General features: G+C 40.3%; 1 protein-coding gene across 2 annotated transcripts; it reads left to right on the plus strand.

Moving 5' to 3' along the window:
- The first annotated feature begins 26 nt into the window (after positions 1-26).
- Positions 27-19,583, plus strand: RO60 (Ro60, Y RNA binding protein). 2 transcript variants are annotated; one of them, XM_081012211.1, is made up of 9 exons: positions 27-147; positions 3,443-4,045; positions 4,651-4,871; positions 5,017-5,163; positions 6,546-6,683; positions 7,603-7,719; positions 8,456-8,569; positions 9,565-9,711; positions 10,384-19,583. In XM_081012211.1, the coding sequence occupies exons 2-9, from the start codon at positions 3,466-3,468 to the stop codon at positions 10,534-10,536; spliced, it is 1,617 nt and encodes a 538-aa protein (XP_080868337.1). In that variant the 5' UTR covers positions 27-147; positions 3,443-3,465; the 3' UTR covers positions 10,537-19,583. The 2 variants fall into 2 exon arrangements, with proteins under 2 accessions (XP_080868337.1, XP_080868336.1); XM_081012210.1 differs by lacking the exon at positions 27-147 and adding an exon at positions 913-1,130.
- The last annotated feature ends 221 nt before the right edge of the window (positions 19,584-19,804 follow it).

Consider the following 19,804-nt stretch of genomic DNA (forward strand, 5'->3'; position numbering starts at 1 on the left):
CCGTTCCTACTATTATTATTGTTATTGTTGTTATTAAACAAAATTCTCTCTCCTCACGCCGCCCTCGAGCGCCCGCGAAGCAGCGCACGCGCCGCTCCCTTCCCGGCAACCTCTGCGGCAAGGGCCGCTTCGACGTCCGTCGCCCAGGCAAGTGTCTCCTTCGTCTCTATGGTGAAAGGGGAAGGGAGGAAAGCCAACCACCGAGATGGTAGAAGACCGCTGGTGCGCACGCGCAGGGAGAGTCACGTGAAAAGGGGAACCCGTTCGTTCTAGCCTCGAGTCTCTATCGTCCCCACGGAACCGTGTCCATGCATTTGGGTTTCGCGGTCGATTAGCGACCCGAAGTCCCTCTGCGCGTGCGTAGGAATCTGCCACTTACTGAATAGGGGTGGTCGCCAGTTCGTGGAATGGTGGCGCCTCTCCGCCAGGCATCCAGTCTCCCTTTCCTTGTGGAAACATCATTATTCGATTATGATTCTATACTGTTATTCCCTTACGGGACTCAAGGCGGACAACAGATTTAACAAAATGCTTGCAGGACTACAGCTCCCATCAACCCCTGCAAACACGCCAAATGGCCAGGGGATGCTGGGAGTCGTAGTTCCGCATGTTCCTGCGGGCTATTAAGTCTCCACACACTTAAAAAGGGCCTAGCTAAGAGGAGAAAGCGCCGCTAAGCTCACCCGGGCCTCACTTTTGAGGTGCGGAGGCCCAATCCTTGACAGGATGGAGGCTTCTTTCCCGTATGAAAAGGGATGCATGGTCGACGCCTCCTCTCAATCCTCCATAAGGGAATCTTATTTATTAATAAATTTATTAAATTTATAAGGTTTCTGGGTGAGTCATAGGCCAAGCGGCGGTTGGCTGAGAGGTGAGGATGACTAGAGAACTGATTCTCGCTCCATCCGGGCCTTTGTTTTCGCGGCGTGAGGGAAGCGCCGGCCGGGAAGGCGGGGTCGGGCGCCGACATCCGGGTCCTGGGGGATGGCCTCCCTGAGCCGCTGCATCCGGGTCCTTCTGTCGTGAGGGAAGTTGTCAGGAGGCGCGAGGGGTCCTGAGGCGGAGAACGAGAAGCCTCCGAGCTGCCCGCCGGGACCTCCCCACCCCGCCCCCCGCCGAAGGCCGCTCAGGTACGGCTTCTTTCTCGGGCGGCGAAGGGCCGGGACGCCGGAGGACCCGCCCTGTCCGCCTCCCTCAGCGGCTCGGGCGAGTCGATGTAGGGAATCCTCCCCTCGCCTCTACTCGCCCTGAAGGCCTGGCGGCGGCGCCCAGCCTTCTCTCGCCGCCCCGAGCGCGCTTACTCCACACACGCGTTCTCACGCTCACACGAGCGCCGCGAACCGATAGCAGTTGCCTAGGCAGTGTAAACCGGCGGCAGTTGTGTTTTTGCGCGGGTTTGTGTTGCTTTCCCAGACAGGCGGTATTGCATCCCCCCCCACGCCTCAACCCCCCCCCCCATAGCCTTCAAACTCCTTTGCGGTGTCCCTTTAGCACGGGTTCAGTGGAAGACTGTGCGCATAAGCAGGGGACAGCACCGTGCATGTTGTTGGGTTTGTTTTGTTTTTATTACTTCGTTTCGCCTGTAGTTTTATTTCGTATTTTCAGGCTGTGAGCCAGCCCCCAAGATCTTCGGGTCTTGAAAGGTGGTATACCGATTTAATAAAATAAATGGACGTCATTGGGCTGTGTGTGTGAGAGAGAATTTATGCACAGTGGTACAGCAGCCTGAAAAGGTGTCGATCTGTTGTTGCCTGGTCAAAATACGAAACTGCACAGGAAGTTTTGGAAGAGTGTGTTTTGTACATCTGACAGCTGAATGCGCATTTATAGTGTAAACATAATGCAGACTACAAATTCAGTGGCTCCTCCTGCAGAGACCTGCCCCTGTCTGGGTTAAAATCAGGGACGGAGGGAGGTTGTTCTGCAGCTGAATAGGTTCATCCCTCTGAGGGCCTTTTCAGTGGCGCCCCATTTGTGTAACATCCTTCCAGCTTAAATAAGTTGGCAGTGATTCTTCTGCTAAACAGTTTTCACCCGCCAAAGCATGTGTTTATCAAGTAGAGTGGGGTTGTTGTTTTTTGCTGCATCCTGGTTTGGTGGTTTGATTTGCCTGTTACTTGAGATTGCACCCTGTACTTGGATAATTTGTCAAGGAAGAAAGGATTGTATCTACCTGTCTGGTAGGCAAGATTGGGACTCAAAACTATGTTAGAATTTGGGTAGTGAAATGATCTCAATTTCTGTTCAAAAATATGACCAACGTTTTATTTTGTGTAATATCACTGTGCCCCTTATAACTGGAACTTGTCTAGCACAAATAATTGCATCATATCATTGGAATCTTATCGTTTTTAAGAACAGCAGCAAAAAACCCACATGTTGTTTAGAAATATATGGTGCATCTCTAGTAGAGCATAGTATTATACCCCTAAAGCAGCTAGCACGTTTTGTTTCTTTTGCTATGATAGTATAAACTCGTTCCTTAACTTAAATAAGTATTCCTCCTCCGATATGCTTGTCCTGTATTAAGAAGGATTTGAATGGTTTTGGGGAAAGGGCCGCGGTTCAGTTGTAGAGCATCTGCTTTGCACACAGAACTCTCAGGTTCAATCCCAGGTGTCTCTAAGGTAGGTTTAGGCATGGCCTCTGCCTGAAACTTTTGGAGAGCCTTTGCCAGTCAAAGCTGACAGTACTGAGTTAGATGCACAATAGTCTGATTCAGTATAAAGCAGCCTTGTATGCTTGCTGCAACAGTAAGTCGAGAAATGAATGGTATTCTGTGAGTGCCAACAGCAATTCCCATATCTCAAACATTAAATCAGAAGAGTTGCATGGGAAATGTGATGAGTTGTACAGTTGTAAAGTACTATGATATAGGGAAGTGTGTACAATAATTATGGTTTAAGCCGACAAAAAGACTCCTAATGTCATATGATAGCATAGCGTACATAAATAACTTTCATGAGTCCTTCTTTCTTAAAGAGTAAAAAAGTGACTTTGTGTGCATGGTTGGCCAACTCATTCCATAGGTGTGCTCAGATATATTTTATCAGTATTCAGGTGCCAGCATCAAATGTTTCATGTTAGCACAAATAGGTTTATAGGACTTAACTTGCCTGGCTCTCTGGGGATTGTGCCCATAGATAATAATCCAGAAATGGTTACAACTTCATATTTAAACTGGTTTTATGAATGTGTCCTGTTTTAAGTGAGCATTGGATTTTGCTACTGTTTATTTTCAAGTTTTTTATTTTAAGAACTTATGAGGCTGTAACATTTAGATATAACTTCTGGACAGTAGCAGAATCTCAGAATTATCTCACAGTACTTTTTGTGCAGCGTAACTATATCCACGCAGATTAATAGATCTCACTATAGATGAGGTAAACCATAGAAATCATATATCTATTTGAAGCATTTCCCCCCCCCCCCTATTTTTCAGGAGCCTCCTAACATTGAGAAGCAATGGAAGTAGCAACAAGTCAAACGCAACCTTGCAATGAAAAGCAGCTGCCAAATTCTGAAGGTGGATACGTGTGGCAGGTTACCGACATGAATCGACTGCGCCGTTTCCTGTGTTTTGGTTCTGAGGGAGGTACTTACTACATCAAGGAACAAAAGTTGGGCTTTGAAAATGCAGATGCTCTGCTGAGGCTTATTGAAGATGGCAGAGGCTGTGACGTGGTACAGGAAATAAAGACGTTCAGTCAAGAAGGGAGGGCAGCAAAACAGGAGCCAGCATTGTTTGCGCTTGCCGTTTGTTCACAGTGTTCTGATTCCAAAACAAAACAAGCAGCTTATAAGGCTGTCCCTGAAGTTTGTCGTATACCAACCCATCTCTTCACTTTCATTCAGTTTAAAAAGGATCTGAAGGAGGGCATGAAATGTGGCATGTGGGGCCGTGCCCTAAGAAAAGCTGTTGCGGAGTGGTACAATGGGAAGAATGACATGGCTATTGCTTTAGCGGTGACAAAATATAAGAAAAGAAATGGCTGGTGTCATAAAGATCTTCTCAGGTTATCCCATCTAAAGCCTGCAAATGAAGGTAACAACAACTGGGAATTTTCCATTACAGCTATAATTGTCTGGAGTAAGAACTGTCTGTTTGAGTTTGTAAGAAATGAAGGAATGAGGAATGAAGCCTCCATAAAACTGGGGAGCTGTTGTTGCCCAGGCTCATTTAGACGTTGCAGAAATGAGTGACCACGCATTTTGAAATCAGATACTTAGACAGAAGTGTAACTATGTGGTTTTACTCATGGCTTTCATCGTAATGGGAGAAACGGTCCTTAGTCTGTTAGTACTATGTTAAGTAGAATGACAAAAATCTCACTTTAAAAAATCACTTTTTTACTTTATACTTATGAATGGTCCGTTTCATTCTATACAGTGAAATGAAGGGAAAATGTGTCTTAAATAGCTAATAAATTACTGGTTTTTTACATTATAACTGAATTATCTCTGATCATAGTTTCGATATTTTTCTGCAAGCTGTAAATGTACAGTACGTTTGATGTGCGTTTGCATATTCTGCTGTAGATAAAAACCCGGTCACTTCCTTGACAGTTGGGAGAAAACTTCTTATTAACCATCCTGTTAATAAGCTGTTATGCAAGAGTTACTGAGTATAGCTTTTTTCTATTTCAACAGGCCTTGCCGTAGTCACTAAGTATGTAATGAAAGGGTGGAAGGAAGTCCAAGAAGCATATAAAGACAGCAAGCTTTCTCCTGAGACTGAAAAACTGATAAAATATTTGGAGGCAGTGGAGAGGGTCAAGCATACAAAGGATGAATTGGAAGTGATTCATTTGATAGAAGAATATAGTTTAGTTAGGGAACACCTTCTGACAAATCATTTGAAATCTAAAGAGGTGAGTGCATTAAATTTGTTATGTGCACTAACCGTGTAGTTAACGTGATGATGTATAATTGCCTGTTGATTCTTAAATGGTTAAATGTAATATATCCTCATTTTAAAACACCATATCCTGGTCTTTCTATCTCAATCTATACAAGGTGTGGAAAGCATTGTTACAGGAGATGCCGTTAACAGCAATGTTGAGGAATCTAGGAAAGATGACAGCAAATTCTGTTCTTGAACCGGGAAGCCCAGAAGTAGCAGCAGTTTGTGAAAGACTAAGAAACGAAAAACTTCTTAAAAAGGTGAGACTATCATGTTTGTATTATGCTAATGCAGCTCTTTGCAGTTGAAGTAGATCATTCCGATAATAGAAATTGGTGTTGAAAGTGTAGCTACACTTGCAACTTGTTGTTGTTGTTTAGTCGTTTAGTCGTGTCTGACTCTTCGTGACCCCATGGACCAGAGCACTCCAGGCACTTCTGTCTTCCACTGCCTCCCACAGTTTGGTCAGACTCATGCTGGTAGCTTCGAGAACACTGTCCAACCATCTCGTCCTCTGTCATCCCCTTCTCCTTGTGCCCTCAATCTTTCCCAACATCAGGGTCTTTTCCAGGGAGTCTTCTCTTCTCATGAGGTGGCCAAAGTATTGCAGCTTCACGATCCGTCCTTCCAGTGAGCACTCAGGGCTGATTTCCTTAAGAATGAACACTTGCAACTAAAAACAGCAATTTCACACTTAAGAGTTTTAGAATTGCAAATTTTGATTGAAATATATTGAACCTGCAAACAGCATAGAGATGGAAGAAAGTTGGCCACTATTTCTAGTTTAAGGAATTGCGGGTGTTGTGGATAAGGTTATAAAAACAAGAATCTTATGTGGTCTTTCTCCTGCACATTGCCATATGTTCAGGAAATTGATTGATCAAGGAAAATGTTGGGAAGCATTTTCTCAGAAAAGGACGAAGTATTGTGGAATTGACAAAACAACAGCACATTATTACTATCTCCACCATTCTGAGTACCATTTTAAAGGACCATCATTTTGTAGGAAGAACAGAAACCTTTTACTCAAATGGGAAATAAATATTTCTTTTACTCAATTGGGAAGAGGGTTAATCCCCCAATGAGGGTTCTAGAGTAAAGTATGATGGAAAGAGTAGAAACACATTAATTGGAGGCAGAGGGTATTGATGTTTCAACATCTTAGATCTGATGTGAGGGCATCAGAGAGAAGTTGCTAAAAACAGCAACCCCAAAACAAATTAAAAACCTGGATATCTCAGCATACAGTCGTACATTGGTTCTCGAACAGAATGCATTCTGGGAGTCGGTTCTACTCCTGGAACCGTTCGAAAACCAAGGAGAGGCCTGCAGTCAATTGGAAGCCGCAAAAGCCACACCAGACGTTCGACTTCCAAAAATCTTTCGAAACCCGGAAACTCACTTCTGGGTTTCGATTGTTAGGGAGCCAAGGCGTTTGAAATCCAAGGTACAACTGTATATTTTGTGGACATCTTGAAATATCCCATTTGGTGTAAAGTGAAGATTACACAAAAGTTCAGAAAAAGTAATGTAAGCTAGGATGATCGGAAGGCAACTTAAGATGACAACACTTTTTTTTTTTGTATTTAGAATATTGTTTTGTCAATTATATGTCTTTGAGAATGCAGCCCTCTTTTTCTAGGATCGTATACATCCATTCCATGTTTTGGTTGCACTAGAAAACTACAAAGGAGAACGTGGTTATCGGGGGAAACTTCGCTGGCAACCTGATAATGACATTTTGGAAGCACTTGATGCCTCATTTTACAAGACCTTCAAGGTAATTGTCAGTTGTAGCTGCAGACATTCACACCTGTTTTAACAGCATGTTGATTTAACCTTTATTTTGAATCTATCCATACATACACATATAGTATAAGCCTCCAGATGAGCAATCTTCATTTAAGAAAGTATTCAATTTTTATAATAAAGGTTTAAGGACAGGATGATCAGAGTGGCTTAAGGTCTCTGAAAAACAGAAATCTTTTGCTTCTCTACCTCCTTTCTTGTCCTGGCTAAGTCCCATGGAGACCCATTCTGCAGCTTATGCTGCTTCAGCCACTTCCTCCTACTGAGTTCCCTGAGGCCTTGTATTTGGGGGAGAGAGAGATTATAAAGAACAACATCTTGTGCATCCTTCTCATACTGTGTGGTCTTCTAGTTCTGGGCAACAGCCAATGTTGTGCCTGTAGCGTGACTTCCTTTGCTCGAGGGTCCCTCAAACAGACTTGGAGACTTGTGGGGAACAGGGGGACGGGGGATGGGACGACGACAACCAGTTTGCACAAGCTGCTTCCTTTACTGTGAGAAGCGAAGTTACAGGGAACTAGGCATAGGGCCTTCTTGGTAGTGCTGCCCTCCGTGTGGAACACCCTCCCTTCAGATGTCAAGAAGATAAAGAACACAACTTTTAGAAGACATCTGAAGGCAGCCCTGTATTGGGAAGTTTTTAATCCTTGATACTTTACTGTGTTTTTAAATATGCTTCCCAGAGTGGCTGGGGAAACCCAGCCAGATGGATGGGGTATAAATAATAAAATTATTTATTATCATCATCATTATTAGCAGATGACCATAGTTTGGACATCACCCTCTTTTTCTTCAAGGTAGCAATTGCTTGTTCTCAATGTATGCTTATGCTATGAAAGCATAATAATAATAACCACTCTCCCAATTTACTTCTCACACTCTTTCTTTAGACAATGGAGCCAACAGGGAAGCGTTTCATGCTTGCAATTGATGTCAGTGACTCTATGTTCCAAAAGGTTTTGGGTAGTGTGCTGAATGCTAGTACAGTTGCTGCAGCAATGTGTATGGTAAGTTACGTTTGTTTCACCAAATTATTTCAACCCAAATTTGAATGCTGAAGTAGCTTTCTGTTTTCTTTCATGCCCAGACATGCACTCTGCCTACAGACCTAATCAAGAGAAACCTAAAAACCTAAGTGGGGGGTAGGGTAAGAGAGTAGCTTGTGATGCCTTAGAGCGTCTTTCCTCATTTTTTAAAAAGGGTTACTTTAAAAGATAAAAGCATGCTTGCAAACAAACATAATAACCCCTATCTAACTTTTTATCATCTAAAAGTATGATGCAGATAATCATGCATGTATTTGGGGTGGTTATGGAAGACAAACAAACAACTTAGTGAGGGAGCAATGTCCTCCTTTCTACTCCCAAATGTCTCACATTAGCACATTTAGAGCAATGCATAGAGATGTGAAGGCCGGGGGGAGGTACAGGAAAATTGGGGGAAAATGGGTTTCCTCCCAATTTTTCCATTTTCTCCCCAGGCCTTCACATCTCTGGGAAGGCATGAAGGAGCCACCTGGAGCAGTAAAAGAGATACAAGAGGATGGAGGGATCTGTTAGAGAGTGATAAGTTTGATTGAGAAGTACAAGAGGAGAGGAGCTGAAGAGGAAATGTGGCTATAGCAATGGACACTCTGAAAATCCTGAGACAGACAGTGGTACCCTTAGGTCTCCCTTCAGAACATAGAACACAAAATGAAAATAACATGGCTTCATTTTCTGTTTTGTTTAACACCCTTACCAGGCTGTTGCACGAACTGAAAAAGATTCTCATATTGTTGCCTTTTCCCATGAAATGGTCCCTTGCTCGGTGACTGAGGACATGACATTACCTCAAGTGTTACATAAGATGTCTGAGGTATCTAAAGCTTTTATATTTGTCTCTGATTTTATATGTGGAAGTTCAGCTAATTGTCCTGAATTTCAAAAAGGAACTACTGGTAAACTTTCTCCCTCATTTTGAACAAAATATTTTATAAATAATACTTTGAAGTATCTTGTTCACTTTCAGATTATTTTTTACCTTTAAATTAAACTGAAGCTACTTTTGATAATATTTTCATTCAATTTTCACTGTTCTCCAATCTATATATAATCCTATACATATGGACTTGGATGTAAATCCACTTGTGTTCAATGGGATTTTCCGTCTAGTAAGTATATTTAAGATCTTAAAATCTGTGATTAGTTTGTTTGAAAAGATGGAATCGAGAACTTCATCAAACATCAATAGACTCAACAAAAATATAAAACTAAAATTCATTTTTGCTATTGAACATCATTATATGTACATGGCACTTTACATAGTTGCATGCCAAATTCGAAGAAAAACAAAACCCAGGTGTTAAGAGTTTACACCGTAAATTTCAAAAGGAGGAGTAACAGGTAGATGGAAGACCAAGGGCAGTTGCCTGTATTTAAGATTTGTCGCAGTTGAGGCTGAGCATAGATTTGAAGTGATATTGGAAGGCGGAGGGAGAAAGAAAGAGACATTATATAGGAGTTCTAAGGATAAGGGACAGAAAGAGAATGTGGCCAACACTGCTGTAAGAATAGGAGTCTTTGGGTCAATTGCTGGCAATAGAGTTTGAGTAAATGTTGTGGACAGGGATGTAAAAGGAAATAAGAGCACAGAGAGATGCTAGGGCAGAACCTTGGAGAGCTATATGGGTAAAACAAAAAGTTTATCCTGGATGCTGAAGAGTATAGGAAGTCGTCAGGGATTTGTGGAGGGCTTCTCAGAGTGCACCAGTGTGAGAGATGAGTAGAGTTTTGAACCAAAGTACAGTTCCCATCTAAAACGTCTTGTTTTGCTGACTTGTTTTGTTAATAATGGTTTCTTATTTTTCCTAGATTCCAATGGGTGCCACAGATTGTTCTCTTCCAATGCTATGGGCTCAGAAGACAGGTGTAGCTGTTGATGTCTTTATTGTGTTAACAGATAATGAGACATTTGCTGGAGATACTCATCCTGCCACAGCCTTGAGGACGTATAGAGAGGTAAAATGCCCTTTGTACAACTTTGCCATGAAGTTGCTTCTGTAGGAAATAGCTGATTTTTAAATAGTTCCCACCTTTTAAAAGGATGACTGCAGTGTTGCAGAAATAATAACTCTTTAGAATCATTTATGCGTGGCAGTTGAAACTACAATACTAGTGGCTGGCACACTGTTAAAAATATTCCAGTTTGCAACAGCAGCACTCAAAAATAATTTCCTTCAAACATTTTGCTCACTTCACATTTACTCTGGTCAGTATCAGTGTAAGGTGCTGTACTTTGTGGCTCTTCAGTGGGTCTGCATCATGGTCAAACAGATTTGTGCATGTGTGGCTATAAAAGCTCTCCAGAAGCCAAGCCGGGCCAATAAGAAAATGATTTCCATAGGTAGGGCAGAGAGGCAATGGCAGTAGGAGAGCCAGCACAACCTCTCTTTTCTCCTAATGTGCAGCGGGGGGGGGGGGGGTGTTATTGTAGTGGAAAACAGATGGAATTGGAAACCCAGGGAAATTGTCAATGAATACTGTCTTGCATGCAAAGAGGTGGGGCAGGTCAGCCGGGTTTCCTGTATCTGTCACAGTAAAGTGTAAAAGACTTGGCTTTTGTAAAGAGTTCATACTTGGTTGTGCAACTGCACACTGGAAAAAATGTGTTTCTTTTTCTTCTTCCTTCAGAGAATGGGTATTCCATCCAAGCTGATGGTTTGTGGGTTGACATCCAACAGTTTTACCATTGCAGACCCAGATGACAGAGGCATGCTGGACATATGTGGCTTTGACACAGGAGCACCAGATGTCATTCGAAACTTCACTTTGGATTTGTTTTAAATCTGTGAGCACCTGCTTTACTGAATCTGTTACTTGCTGAAGACTTTGACCTGGGACTTACCAGTCGGATTGACTGACTGTACTAACTTATGACTGAGTTTGACTCATCAATTGGAAAGTTGAACTTTTTTAAAGGGGATGTACAGACAAGTAGAGGCAGAATCCACTTTCTGGGGAGATTGTTTACTTCTGTTGCATATAGTTTTAAAATAGCAGTGGAAAGCCTTATAGAAATACCTATGGAACACCATATGTGTTTAATTTTATTAATAGCTTACCAATAGCAAGGTATTCCATCAATTTATACATTATTTTCTGAGAATAATTTTATTCTGTTACTTCCAGGATGGGAAGTGATTTTAACATTTTACATTGTGTTGGGTTAATAACTGTTTGCTTGAGTAGCTGTTACTCATTGTATTGAAAAGGAAAAATGAGACCAAGTCTGCACTACAGGTTAACTCACTTTTTTTAATGTGTGTTGGTTCACATTGTGTACACCACACCTACTTTTGGCAACTTGCTGCTTTCAGTGCTCCTTTTATTTGTAGGGGATTCTGTTTCTATAAGTGTTGGGATATTTTTTGGACAACTGGATTGTCCCAAGGGATATGTGGGTGGTGTTTGGTCTTCAGCCTCTTCCTTCATCATTCCTTGTTTCAAAACAAGTCTTGCAAGAATTGCATGATTTCGTAGTCATGCATTCTCATCACACTAATTCACGAATAAGCATATTTTAAATTTTATACGTTTGCTGATATGAAGAAGGATCACCAAGCAAGTTTGTCTTTTTGCACATTTTAATCAAAGGCAAATGAAATTACAAACCTCACCATTTGAAGCACAGGGACAAAGAAGTAGAGAGGATTGTTGGCAAGGATAAAAATTGTGACAAGTAATTTCATGCTAGTAAATGGTGTAGGGAATATGCCCTGAAACAGTCTTTTAAGTGTGACAGCACTGAACCTGTACAGGTTTCCAGGTATTTTGAGTGCAGTTGATGCCAGTGAGAAGCTAAATTCTAGTCAACAGTGATTTGTGGTATACTATTAGTGCAGGCAAAGCCCATGGACCAACCTTGTAGTTTTCAGCTCAGCTGTGTACAATAGGGAAATACTTATGGAATGCACTAGACCACACAACTGTGATAGGGGTACAAAAGCTACATATATTTTAAACTGAACCAGGGAGTTTTAATTAAATTATAATGGATTTTTTTGGTCTTTTCCGGAGCTGAATGTATTGGTACATACTACTACCATTACCTTATCTATGAGCATTATAGGTAACAAACTGCCCTTCTTTATGCCTTGTTCACTTTGTTCAAAACCCATCTCCTTCCACCAGCTTCTACAGAAAGTTTTAATATATTGAGTTCTTCTTTACAGGGCACTAGTGTTAATCAGTGCAACTGGTAGAGCAAAATTGATACTTATGCATGTATATTGGAGTCCTGAAATATGCCATATAATACAAAAAATACCAACCACACCCTTCCTTTCTGATGTTTTAGTCCTAGGTTGATAAATTTCTTTCAAGTGTTCTTTTGAAAACACTTCTCAATGCAAACACTAATCTATTGTCAAAATCCAGTGTAATTATAGCAAAGTAATTACACAGTGCATTCTGCAAACATTTTATAGTCCACAATTTGTATGAGCCTCAGCCTAGTAAACATTTGATTAAATTGTAATGAGCAGGGATGCAGCAACTGCCTGCATCTTATCCAGTCAAAAGTGTTTGCACTGCATTTTGTATAAAGTACCTACTATAGGTACTTGCATTTTTTCACAACTTCAGAATGTTACTTGCAAATGCTATTTTTTTTCTTTTTAATTCTTAAAATGGCTAGAGAATCCAGGAAATCACAATTTGCAATTGTTGAAGGATGCGCATCTTAAGACATTAGTAGTTATGTAAGTAGTGGCATACAGGACTGCAAAGTTTGACTAAGTGTAGAATAATTCATTAAAATTTTTGATCAAAAAGATTAATAGAGTAACACATTTTCAATAATAGTAATGTAAGTACTTCACCTGGAAATTCCAGGCATTGTCTTAGAAAAGTCCAAGATTAATATATTCAAGATAATTAATAATTTGGTACAGTTATTTAGAAGGAGATTGTTTCTGTAAATGCCAAGATGCATATTTACTTTTCTGCCCTTCACAGAAGCAGCCATCCATCAGAAGCAGCTATATTTAAAATATTGCCGTATGAAGTACTTGTGGCTGCAATCTCTTGTCTAATTTTTTTTATTAAAAGAGGCAAGTGTATAAAAATGTTACAATAACACTGTGCTGCTTTTCTAATATCTTGGGTGATATTTGTTTTAGATTAGCTCTTGTGTACATAGCAGGCATTGTTTCCTTCTTGTTAAAAGATAATAATTCTGTTATGAGTATTATGCCTCTTCCTGTAGAGAGATGCCCTACATGGATTAGATGCATGATTGATCAACAAATACTAATGACAGTTACTGACCAAATGAACAGAACTACTGCCCTCTCCCAAAGTATGAGAATATCAAAAGCATAGAAAATGGTAAATGATAGAATAGGAAATTGCTGCTAAGTGTGAAAATAGTTGCTACACATACAACGTTACTAACATAAAGTATGCTTTGTACAGCATTGGTAAAAGTTTGGTGTAAACGTTAGGTGAGTCAGAATAAGCTAATTGATCAAGTAGAAAGAAGCTGACATGACTTTGTGTGGCTTTAGCACAAATTTAATTCATTGAAAACTAAAAGGAATAGCTGTAACTACCATATTTTTACACTTTCAAAATTAAGTACAGTTAACTTGTGTTATACACATTTCGCTTGTGTGTATTCAGTTTTATGCACTTGGTAAATTAAAAACAAACAAACAAGGGGGCAGACCTAAAAAAAACCCCCTAACTTTTGCAATTCCATCCATCATTGCATCCAGTATGTTTTGACTATATGTAATTTTGACTTCATGCGTTATCCCTGGAATGTAACTCCCACGTAAGTTTGAGAGTTGCCCGTTTCCAGTTGTTTTGCAGGCTGAGATTTAGGGCCAGTTCCTTTGTAGAGGAATGCCAGTGGATTTGCAGGAAAGAAGAGCCTAAACCGGGGTGGCTGATTGGTGGCTTCCAGATGTTGCTGGACTCTTAACACCCATCAGACCTTGTCAGCATATCCAGTGATGATGGGAGTTGTAATACAGCAGTGTCTGAAGGTCCACTGGTTGGCCACTCCCCTGTCATAAACATTGGTGAGATTCTGAAGAGTTAATAGTACTAACACTAATAATGTTATTATTTGTATGCCGCCCATCTGATTGGGTTGCCCCAGCCACTCTGGGCGGTTCCCAACAGAATATTAAAAACACAATAAAACATCAAACATTAAAACCTTCCCTAAACAGGGCTGCCTTCAGATATCTTCTAAAAGTCAATTAGTTGTTTATTTCCTTGACATTTGATGGGAGGGCATTCCCGCAGGGTGGGCTCCACCACCAAAAAGGCCTTCTGCCTGGTTCCCTGTAGCTTCACTTCTCGCAGTGAGGGAACTGCCAGAAGGCCCTCAGAGGTGGACCTCAGCGTCCGGGCAGAATGATGGAGGTGAAGACACTCCTTCAGGTATACAGGGCCAAAGCCACGTGTGCCAGATTATGTTGCTATGTCCTGTAGAATTTTGCTTCCTACCCCATTAAAAGGTAGTAACTCCACTCCACCCACATAATACATTGCTTTTGAGATTTCCCTTGGCCTCAGAAGAGATTTTCTATATGGCTATAGAGTGGGTTGGCTGTTGAGGAAATGCTAGTCAAAGTCTTCTAAGAGCATATTGCATTATTGGTTGTGCAGTTTTGATGCCTCTTTCAGCAAAGCCCTATTGTTTCCCCCCCCCTTTGATATTTTTTGCAGACACTAATCTATGATATGCAAAGTATTGGTTCTAGGTCTGTTATTTTGATTAGGCTAGCTGTTTTTATTCTCCAGAACTCCTGGGTCGACTTAGTTGAAAAATGCTTATTGTTTGACACACTCTAGGAATGTAAAAAAGCATGGAAAAAGCCAGATGTCATTTGTGACCTGCCTGCCAGATGGCATTCAGAATTCATTTTTTCAAGCAAATGATCTGAATTGCCTTTCCAGGCATGGCCAAACTTGGCCCTCCAGATGTTTTGGGACTACAGTTCCCATCATCCCTAACCACTGGTCCTGTTAGCTAGGGGTGATGGGAGTTGTAGTCCCAGAACATCTGGAGGGCCACGTTTGGCCATGCCTGCCCCAAACAATATTAGTGATCCTTTTAGATCAATTCATGGACTTTGTGCCAATATTTTATGAAAAAATGTAGGAGTTAAGCCCCGTTTCACAGAGGTTTGTCTACAGTATACAAATGTTTCTCAGGGATATGGCTAGCTATTCTGATTTTGATGTCAATATGCTATGAAATTCAATCCTGCCTTTTTCTGCCTGTGTTGCAGAAGCAGCAGAGTGTAGCAGGTAAGGAGGAAGGGAGCAGCAAATTCAGAGTAGAAGGTGAGGTATCATAATTGGTCCTGCATCCAAGATGGTTAAAGGCTCTTAATCATTCTTCTATGTGCTAGTTATCTCTGTTGTGTCCTCTATTCTGGGCACCCCTGTATTGCAAACAAATTGTACAGATCTCAATGGGACATAATAAAATAGGTGGGCAGAACAGGCCAGACTTCAGTTGGTTACTAGGTAGGTAGCATTAAAGTGTTGATATAGGACAGGTTGCTAAGAAGCTATGAGCGATTGAGTGCTTGAAGAAATTGAATGAATGCTTCTGCAAAAAGAAAAAGAAAAATGGTAAGCATTTGGGCAAACAAACAGTTAATTCTGAGTTAAAAGTTTTTCATATGCTCATTATAATGGAACTAAGTTATTAACTCTGGGAAAGTCCTATAAATGTCATTGTGGAGCTGCTGCTTGAGGAGTCTCTAGAAAAGAGGATTCAGAAGTGCAAAACTAATACTGAGAAATGATTGTAGGAATAGCATACATGGGTACTTGGGGGTGGAAGAATAAAAAATTAAGGCCCTAATGCTAAAAGAAGTATTGAGAAGAAATCTGTATTTCCTGGAAAGTGTGTTGATTCCTTCAAGTGCATGTCTTTCTTCAAATGGTAAGACACATAATTAAAAAAATGGTCTAAATTAATAATCAGAAAAATGAAGACTAGCAGGACTGGATGAACGCACAGAGATGAGCAAAAAATTGATCTCTTTGAAAAGGGATGCAATTAGCACTTTATGAGATTTTGGGAACACAAATTAAAATTTAACTGAAATTGTTCTTTCTGCTTCTGTATGCTGTTTCAAACCTGCATTTTACATAGGAGGATACAAGGCCTTATTTTTCCTGCCCATCCTCTCCCCTGTTTCCCCCCCTCCCCGAATCAAAGCTTCTCCTGGCAATTTGAAACCCCAAGAAGATGTGGCATAAGGTATAGGTGGGAAGAAATAGGGCAGGAAAACCTTGTTACGTGGGCAGCCTCCTGCTCATGAAAATGTGGATGCAAGCTGTTGTAAAGCATGAGCTGATTAATGCTGATAAGTAGACAGTCCATAAAGCTAGACTATGAGTGTAATCCAAGGCCAGGCAGGCACTGGTGCCTTGTGTGTGTTTCTGTGGAGTCCATGTGCTTATGAGAATTTCCTGTTACATGTGCAGAATACTCCTGAGCTCATGGAAGAGTACATGAAATCCCTGGTGTGTGTCACATCTTCTGGCTCACAAGTCGTAAATCGTTGAGGGTCTATGGAATACACCATGACGTTATTGTTTTTACATACACTAATTCTGAATATATTTTAATACTGCCACATCTCTCGCTACATAAATGCTACTGTCTTACCTTGCGACTCTTTCACAACCCAGCTGCTGTTTAGCCGCCATTCATTTTTCTCATTACTTGATTTACGGAAGTACATGGGAAGGGCTGAATGAATAGTGCTCTAATTGGGTATCTTTTCCCTTTCAGTAGTTATAGAGGTCATCTTAATTCCCCTTTCTCCTTTGGGCCACTTTCTTTTCTGAGGTTTGTCTGTTCCAGGTATGATTTGTGCTGCTAGTCTCACCTTTGTTCTTTTTTTAATGATAGATAAATATATTTGCTGTTTCTTTACACTTTTGTAAAGGTGTTCTTTTCTGTCGAGTAGTAGACGGAGCCTATAGACTGAGGCAAACACAACAAATTCATTAAACTGGTTGAGAGGGCCTTAAATTTGAGTTGAGCCTCAACAATGGCTAAGTGTTACATCACTACTGGTTAATGCTAACTACGATTCACACTTCATTGGGATTTTTAATCAGCTTCTGACTTTTTTTCTGGTTAGTGCTAACCATGATTAACATCTATGCCAACATACCCCTCAATTGGGTTGAAGCTTTTGTGGGAAATTCAAGCTAGGTGGGTGGCAGTGAGCAACCAAATAACAGGCTCCCAAGTTTTTAGCCATGGCTAGGGGATCATAAAGTATTGCAGCTGCTTAGGCCTATGGTGCAATGACCTCTTATGGCCATAGCCTCTGATGGTTTCACAGAGCAGTTTTGTGTACTCCCACCCTCATACTGGAGTGGGATCGCATGTATTTGAATGGCACAAAAGGACTCCAGTTGAGATGGTTTCACTAGAGAAGATTAGTAACAAGTTTGAGAAATTGAGGGCCCAGTTAGGCAGAAAGCTGTGGGACACAAGTTGAAGAATCATGGTACTTGTTGAGTACAATCGAAATATAAAAATGAGCATAGAACAATGAAGTTCTTAAAAAAACAAAAAACAAAACCTGATTTTTTTGTGCTTTGTTCTTTTGGTGTTTCCAAAGTTCTGTTTGTAGAATCTGAGCAAAAGCAATAATTCTATCACACAGCAGGACCCATTCGCTTGAAGGAAATGCTTTAGTTGCCGCTGGTTTCCTTGCGGAGGAGAAAAAAAGTGCTTTACAGTTAAAATGCCCTGAAAATCAGACATACATGGGGAAGGCCAGAATTAATTTTCGTGGTATTAGAAATGTGTTCTTGGACTCGCAAAGTGAGTGAGAAGTTAATGACTATTGTGGAAGTATGAATGTACTGTATATGCATGTGGCTCTGCCGTTTTTTCTTTTATTTTCATGTACCCTGAATTTGGAGTATAGGAAACACACGAGACGAGTGCACTTTAGTGTGGCACAGTATAAACTTAACTATGAGCACAATAGGTAACAAGCAGCCCCTTTAAGACCTTGTTCACACTACATACCTGCATTCTGGCTAGAACATGGTGCTTGTAACATCTGGGTTTCCATGTGAAGAAAATATTTTTCATGGAGGAGCTTTCAACCATCTGAGTCCCCACATAGTCTTAAGTGTATGTTGATCATCTTGGAGAGAACTCAACCTTGTATTCAATACATTCTAATTTGAGCAACTGTTCCCAGACTAATAGTTTGTTAAAACCACACTTACATATTTGGAGCAATATAGTCCCTCTATAAGCAAATGTGACCACATTATTTGCATTGTGTGCTTTGGATTAAAAGGTTACCAATTTGTATGTGTAATTGTACAACAAAGTTAACTTTATTGCTACAACTGCAGTGCTGCTTAATTTTCTTTAGATCTAAATAAGGTTAACATAGGATGTGGCGACACTGTTTTAATAGACTGGTAAATAGGGTTTTGGTGTTAGCTTTTTCTACAGAATGAAAAAGAGCCTTAATTGGGTAAACAGTGGTGTTATTGTTTAGAATGCCTTAAGATATGTATCATATGAAATGGGCACTCATTTGAATCTGTAGGTATGCAGCTTTTCCCCTAAATAATTGAGTTCTGCCTTAAGCCACGCCACCCTGAGATCTGAGAGTGTACAATTGAACAGGCTAGCATTAAAATAGGAAATGGGTGGGGTGGGAATAGGTCTTTGTGGTAAAAGGATAAAAAGTGTAAATGTCTTAGAAATGATTCCTTTTACATGTTAATGTAGCATTATAAAGGCAACCTAGACATACCGGCATTTTGCATGTTTTTGTTTTTGCATTTATTTGATGGAGCTATATTGTACTGTGGGAAAACCCTATATACAAAAAGCTGTTCAATACAAATTGGTAATCCATAGACCAGATTAATTTATTTTATTAATATTGTGGGAAGATCAGTTTTCACTTGAGGGTTCAGTTTCAGTTCTTTAAGAAACATTGAGATAGAGATATTTACCAGCATCTGTGCAAAATGTTTTTTTAATGGTATGTTTAGTGTGAAATGTATGTGTTTGTCTAATTGGTAGATAAATATTACTTAACAGGGTCATAAAGAACTTATCAAAACTTTTAACTCTTGCAACGGCAGGAAAAATGCTGTTATTCAGGTCTCTATGTTGTGATTTTTGCTTTATATATGTTAAAGGTGCACTATGTCATTCAAAACAAGAAGGAAGACTGCCTATGAATTACAAAATTTATCCATTTAAACTTTTACAATTGAAGTTTATACATTTTGTTGTTTGCTTGTATTTTGACTGAATTTGCTGCTCAGTTTTTTAGAATTAAAAACTGCCTTCTATTGGAGCAAAATACATTACTTGTGAATGTGAGTAATGAAGCCCTGATAATCACTACCTATATACACAGCTTATGGAGAGGGCTATTTTGAATAGAGGATCGGGGATGTGTAAAGTCGAAATCAAAATCTCCTCTTGAAGGTTTAATTTTAAAATGAAAACAGCTGTCACAGCTTCATGAAATAATTTGAGTATAACACAAAGGCCTTAAGAGGTTTGTGTTGGTATCTGACTTCTATTTTAAAACATGCTGGAAAATCAGCCTTAATATCTCTTTTTTAAAAAATAATAATCAAAAATCAAATAGTGCATCTTTAACTGTGACATGATCACTTTCTTAATAAGAAAGGTGAACATTGCCAGACAATGTGGTTTTTGATCTTACTCATAACCCTAATCCTTAAATAATTATATGAACGGTTTTTGACGCTGCAAATGAATTGTTCCTAATCTACATTATGATTTGTAGAACACGACAAGTACAAAATAAATTCTATGCATATCATTCTCTTCAATGGCTTCACAATCAATATGCATGTACTGAGGCTCACTAAATGGTAGGCATATGTATGGAAAATGAGGCCATAAAGATCAGCTGGAACAGATGTTGGGCAGGTGCTGAATGCTGTTTACCTCTGCATGCCTACATTCTGCCTCTTTGGGTGAGGTCCAGTGTAGCACAAATTGGCATTCCCTCATGCAATGGGACTTCTCCCTGCCACCCCC

Source organism: Podarcis pityusensis (assembly GCF_964106645.2).
Source record: "Podarcis pityusensis genome assembly, chromosome: 6".
Classification (NCBI taxonomy): domain Eukaryota; kingdom Metazoa; phylum Chordata; class Lepidosauria; order Squamata; family Lacertidae; genus Podarcis; species Podarcis pityusensis.